The sequence below is a fragment of the Eriocheir sinensis genome, chromosome 17 (assembly GCF_024679095.1).
Source record: "Eriocheir sinensis breed Jianghai 21 chromosome 17, ASM2467909v1, whole genome shotgun sequence".
Taxonomy (NCBI): Eukaryota; Metazoa; Arthropoda; class Malacostraca; order Decapoda; family Varunidae; genus Eriocheir; species Eriocheir sinensis.
In genome coordinates, this window is record NC_066525.1 from 14,616,861 (window position 1) to 14,622,860 (window position 6,000).

A 6,000-nucleotide genomic window follows, 5' to 3' on the forward strand; every position below is an offset into this window, starting at 1 on the left:
ATAAAGATAAAGAAACAGACACAAACAGACAGACAAACATACAGACAGGCAGACAACGACACAACATCATCGCCCTCCTCGTTAAGCAGAGGAGGACGATAATAAATGAAACAAAGGTGAAAGAGATGAAAGGAGAGGAAATCAGGAAAAATGGACGAGGAGAGTGAAGGAAGGAAGGAAGGGGGAAAGAAAAGAGAAAGGAGACAAAGAAAAGAAGGAAGGAAAGAAAAGGGAGATGAAGGAAGGTTGGAAGGAAAAAAGATTAGCTTTAAGGAAGGAAGGAAACAAAAAAGAGGAAGGAATGAAAGGAAGGAAAGTAAACACAAAAGATGAAGGAAGGAATGAAGGGAAGTAGAGGAGGATGGAGGAAGAAAGAAGGAAGTAAAGAACACAGGTGAAGTAAGGAATGAAGGGAAAAACAGGGAGCTGAAAAGACAGGAACGAAGAGGTAGGTAAGAAAGGAAGGTAAAGAAAGGAAGATGGATAAAAACAGGGAATTGAAAGATGGGAGAAAGAAATGAATGTATAGAGAAACAAAGAAAAAGAAAGGTGAGAAAGAGGGTGCACGAAGGAAGGAAAGGGGTACGAAGGGACTGGCGTTGACGGGAGGGAGGGGACGTTAAAGGAGAAGCTTGTGATGAGGAATGTGGGCGTTTTGGAAAAGTGTTGAGGTACTTTATGGAGACTAAAGGAGGAGGAGGAAGAGGAGGAGAATGAGGAAGAAGAAAAAGGAAAAAAAGTCAAATTAGTTATGAGATTCCCTGTTGAAATTTTTGAAACGGGTCTAAACATTTCTCCACAACTGTATGCAACTATAGAACAGCACATACGAACAGCTGAGTAAATACGGCAGTTCATAATGCTATAGTTAGTGTGATAATATGAAGAGAAAACGTTAATCCTAAGAGTGTGATGCTACGAGAGGCAAGGGCGGCTCTCGTACTAGCATCACACTACTTACAATGCGTTTTATTGTGTGCAAATTACGCTGTACGTGGCGGATGTAGACAAGGAGGCAGATAAATGCGAACACCAGACAAGCGTAGGCGGATCCGCTGGTCATAGTCAGCCGTCGTGCATGTGAAGTCTGGTTCGGGAGACGGTTTAATCTGGGCCTCGAGACTGCATAATTTCATCCGGGGCGGCAGTCAAAATTTACGAGACAGTCCATTCAAATCCGAATCGTGAAACAGTAACAGGCTTCCTCAGTTTATGGCGATGCGAGAAATGCTGATAAAGAAACATACCAATTTCCGTCTGCCTCCCTTTCCCCTCCATCCCCTCGTGCACTCTCCCCCCTCCCGCCGCCGCCCTGCACACTCTACCACACCAACCAGAACCCGTGTTAGGAGGGAGGTGGGGGTTGGAGGGAGGGCAAGGCAATTACCGTGTTTTAGCATAAGAGGGAATATAAAGCAGAGGACGCGTGGATCTGATGTTGGTGGCACTCTTTCCCTGACCCGTCATTTCCCTGCTCTCCCTTTACACTGTTTTACATGTATTTTGTGCCTGAGATAGAAGTTTTTTTTTTTTTGTGTGTGTGTGTGTAAACAAAATGGTAAAAATGCGGATTCTCTGTATTTTTTTTTTTAACAGCAAGGTGGAAAAAATATTCCAAATAAGACTAGCTATGTTGTTTCTCCCCCAAAAAAGTGTTTGTCTGTCTTTGTGTACAGTAAGCAGTTTTATTTTAGTCCTGGGTTTGTCTCCTTATACCTTTAAGAACGTATAAGTAAAGTGTAATGGCGAAAATAAGAACCAGCTTAATGTAATTGTGAGGCTGCATCAAGCGTGTTCTTCGTTTAACTCCAGTTCATCAAGGCAGATCGGAAGCACAGTATAAGCTTGAGCTCCATTTGTTTTGTAATGCCACGTAGTAACACTGGAGGTGGACGACGTGTAATCGTGGTAACTTGAGCATGTCCAAGGTGTTAATGTGCAGGAGAACCATTACAACTAGGCTCTTGATGGCAGGTTACGATTACCCAACACCGCATCATCGTCATCATCATCATCATCACTATCACCATTATTATCACCATCAACCCCTTCCCATCATCACAGGCCATCATCTCCATCCTGTAGGGAAAAAACGGCCTTGCAGACTCTCCGGAGACTGATCGCCGGCATTATGGGCGGCGTGAAGCCAAGGAAATTATTATAAGTACCGCCATCCGTTCCGCCATTGTGTTACTTTATGGGCCGAAGGGGATCTTATATAGGGGGATGTTATTTACTCTTTGGAGGAGGGTCGTAGGATCCAACACCATTCGAGTCTGGATCACGCCTCCTCATGTTTGGCTTTCGAATCACGTGCCAGAGGAGACGGGGGGAATAAATCTGTCTCGTGCCGCTGCTCCTCCACCCTTTCCGTTATATTTTATCTGTTGTTTGTATTTTCAAGTTTATTTTGGGGTTGAATGACGTGTTTCTATGGCAGGTGTGTGTATGTGTGCATGAGGAAGGGATAGGGGGGCTAGGAGGGATGTAAGTGTGCTTCTGCATCTATTTCATGTATATTTATTTCCTTTTTTGAGTGTTTGTGCGGGATGGGTGGTGTTGGGAGGACGTGTGTATATCTGCATCTGTGTCACGTATGTTTGTTTCCTTTGTGCGTGTGTGTTGGGGGATGGGTGGTGTATGGGTAGGGTGTAAGTGCATACCTGCATATATTTCACGTGTGCTGCTTCCTTTGTGTGCGCGTCAGGTGAATAACAAGGTCTTATCGTACCTTCCCTCTTCTCCCTTTCAGGTTCGTTGTCCTCGCGGTGGCAGTGTCTCATGAGCTTGTCTCGCCGCCTCGTGTCGAAGTGCCATTCCTCGCTGCATCCCATTATCTTTCTGTCGTGTGAGGTGAACGTACCGTAGCAAAATACAGAAAAGTAAAACAAGTAAGTGTCGCTAGCCTGTTGGTAACTAAACTAAAATATACCGAACAGAGACTCGAAACTCGCATCTTTCTTTCTCGCCTTGCTTCACGGATTCCGGGTAAAGCAAGAGAGGAATGTGGAAAACTTGGAAGAAAGATACAGATGTTTACCGGCAGCAATAACTCTACTGAAAGCAGGTCCAGTGGTTGTCAAACGTGCTGACATACCTGAGAGAGACGCTCATAAGAACAGACGATCCTTTTTTGTGACTGGGAAGGACTTATGAGCAGAGACGGACATGAAAAGAAGATACGTGGGACCAACACTTTGGAAAGTACAATAAAAGAAAATCAAAAGCTTAAATAAGTATCGGTAAATAAAAAGAACTCGGTGCATGAACGTAATTACAGGAAACCAAAGAGATAAAAGATAAAAACAGAGTAACAAGTGCAGTGGTGTAAAAACAAAGAAAACTATACTTAGCGAAATACAAAAACAGGGCAGAGAAACGCTTTGAAATACGATTATATATAAGAAGAGGAAAAAAACGCAACAGGAAAGCAAAACAAACGTAAAAAAAAAAAGCCACAGTCGCCAACACACTTGCTCAACAAAAACTCGAAAGAAAAATAGAGGAAAAATATCGGAGAGGATAGTGGAGAAGAAAAGCGAGTGAAGGAAGAAAGGCGTCTAGAAATATTAGTTAACACACACACACACACACACACACACACACACACACACACACACAGTCACACACACAGTCACACACACACCAAACAAGACCATCTGCAAAGAGGGAAAGTAAACAAGGAAGAATAAAAACCAACACTAAAGCAGGTGCGGAGAGAAAACGAAGAGAGCAAGAAAAATGAGGGCAGCGTAGGGAAGCGAGAGGACGAGGAAGAGGAAGAGGAGGAGGAGGAAGAGGAGACCGCACGTGTAGGAGAACAAGGGAAGGAAGAATGTACCAAATCAGATTTATCGTCATTTCTTGAACCCCGAGCAAGCGGGTGGATGTATCTGTGAGAGTGTGGTGAGTGTGGAGACTGCGTGCGTGGTCGAGTCTACCTCCTAGTTCCACGCGTCGCTCTGAGGCAGTGTGGGGAGTGAGCGCCTCGCGAGCAGCACAATGGACACTGGTCTCCACATGTGACAGGCTGAGAGAGCGGTGTGTCTACGCCCAGAGCCGAGGCAGCCTGAGATTGGCTCTTAGTCTCCTTCTTCACGTCTGAGCCAGCTGGTGACTTGAAGGAGAGAAATAGAAGTCTCAAGGAATTCCGAATAGTAAGACTTTGAAGTGAATTGAAGTGAAAAACCGAAAAGAAGCGGAAAAAGACGAAATCAGAACGAGAACAGGAAGCGACAAACAGTTTCAGCAACAGAAACAAACATATGAACCAAATCCCAGAAGGAGGATGTAGCATTAAAGCAAATCATTCTGGCGCCATAAAATGCTAGTGACGCAAACAGAAGTTACGAGACTGACCGGAAAAAGGCGAGGAGACGGACCAGAGAACTAACTTTACCCAGGAACAGACGAGGTGAAGGACGCCGCTAACAACCACGAAGAGTCACTGAGTTAAACCACAAAGGAGAAGTGTCAGAAGAAGAAGAAAAAGCACCAACACTAATAACAAGACACACACGACTGCGTTCTCTTCGCCCTTTCTCGGATCTGCCTTCACCACCTCACCGGAGACAAAGGCCACCTGTTGCTTTTGAGAGAGAGAGAGAGAGAGAGAGAGAGAGAGAGAGGGAGAGGGAGAGGGAAAGGGAGTATTCTCTCAAACGTGGTCTCGGAAGCTCAAATTTTCCCTCACTTGCTCCTCTTTGTTACTGGGGAAAAATAATAAAGTCCCCCATTGTCCTCGTTGCCTCGACGCATTACTCCACCCAACGCCCCTCCTCCGTCTGTCCCTTCTCCTCCACCTCATCCTCCCCCCATCTACCTCCCGAGGAAGAAAGGGAAGGAAAGAATAGACGAAGTATAAAAAAAAGGTGTGGGAAAAATTACCTTCCACAATAGCATCGACTGTTTCCCCACACGCCCAGCTCTCACAAACGAAGGCCTCCTCCTCCTGCCCCGCCACTCCTGCTGCACATTGAACAAGGAAGAAAAGAGCTCCTAAAACCGTTTCTTCACCCAGTTCTTTTTCACCCTCGCACATACACCCATCCCCGCATCGTTACTCCGCCCCTCACACCCATCTCATACTCAACAACCCTTCGCCATGGACCAAGCCGAGGGGACGCCGAGCCCTGGGGTGTCCGTGGCCCTCACCCTCATAACGACCCTTCTCAACACGACACTGGACGACTACTACTACTCGCAGCCCTGCCTCGACGATGCTTGCAATGCCTCCGCCCTCGCCTCCACCACCCAGCCCGACGCATACAGCAACGGCAGCAGCAGCAGCAGCAATGCGACGGTGAGTACTATAAGCTTTTTTCTGCTCTTGTTTTGCCTGAAATATACCTGTGTTTTGAATAGGTAGGAAGGTAGATGGAATGGTTAATAGGTAGAAGGTTAGTTATGTACGTAGGCTATACCTGTGTTTTATGACTAAGGTAAGGAATAGGTAGAGAGGTAAATAAAGTGATTAGTAAGTAAGAAAACAGTTATGAAGATCGGCAGTCGAGTGAATATCTGTTTTTGTACAAAATAGACAGATAGATAGTGTTAGGTAGGAAAGCAAAAAAATATATAGCTAGACAGCCACACGCCTACCTGTGTTTTATTGGCAAGGTAATGAGTAGGTAGGCAGGTAGGCAGTGTGGTTAGGGGTAGGCAAGTAGCCGTGTATGTAGGCAATCGCATGCATACTTGTGTTGTATTGACAGAGTATGTAGAGTATGTGGTTGGTAGGTTAGAAAGCAGACAGGTATGTAGGCTGTTAATCAGAACATGCATACCTTTATTTTGTGGATGGATAGGTATGTATGTGGCTTCTGAAATTGATATGGGAAATTACTCTACGGATATTCCACCCATATTTCACTACCCACAGTACTTGATAATGCTCCGGAAATTCGATAGCCGGAAAACAAAATGGTGAATAACTGAAAAACATAGAGATAGATTGATAGATAGATAGATAGATAAATAGATAGGTAGATAGACAGATAG

General features: G+C 45.1%; 1 protein-coding gene across 2 annotated transcripts in view; it reads left to right on the plus strand.

Annotated features, from left to right (window-relative positions):
* LOC126999990 (G-protein coupled receptor dmsr-1-like) overlaps positions 1–6,000 on the plus strand; it is a 144,808-nt gene that overhangs the window by 86,712 nt on the left and 52,096 nt on the right. For both annotated transcript variants that reach the window (XM_050863338.1, XM_050863339.1), the window contains exon 2: positions 2,753–5,302. In XM_050863338.1, coding sequence (XP_050719295.1) covers positions 5,105–5,302 — 198 coding nt within the window. In that variant the 5' untranslated portion in view covers positions 2,753–5,104. The remainder of the gene's footprint in view (positions 1–2,752; positions 5,303–6,000) is intronic.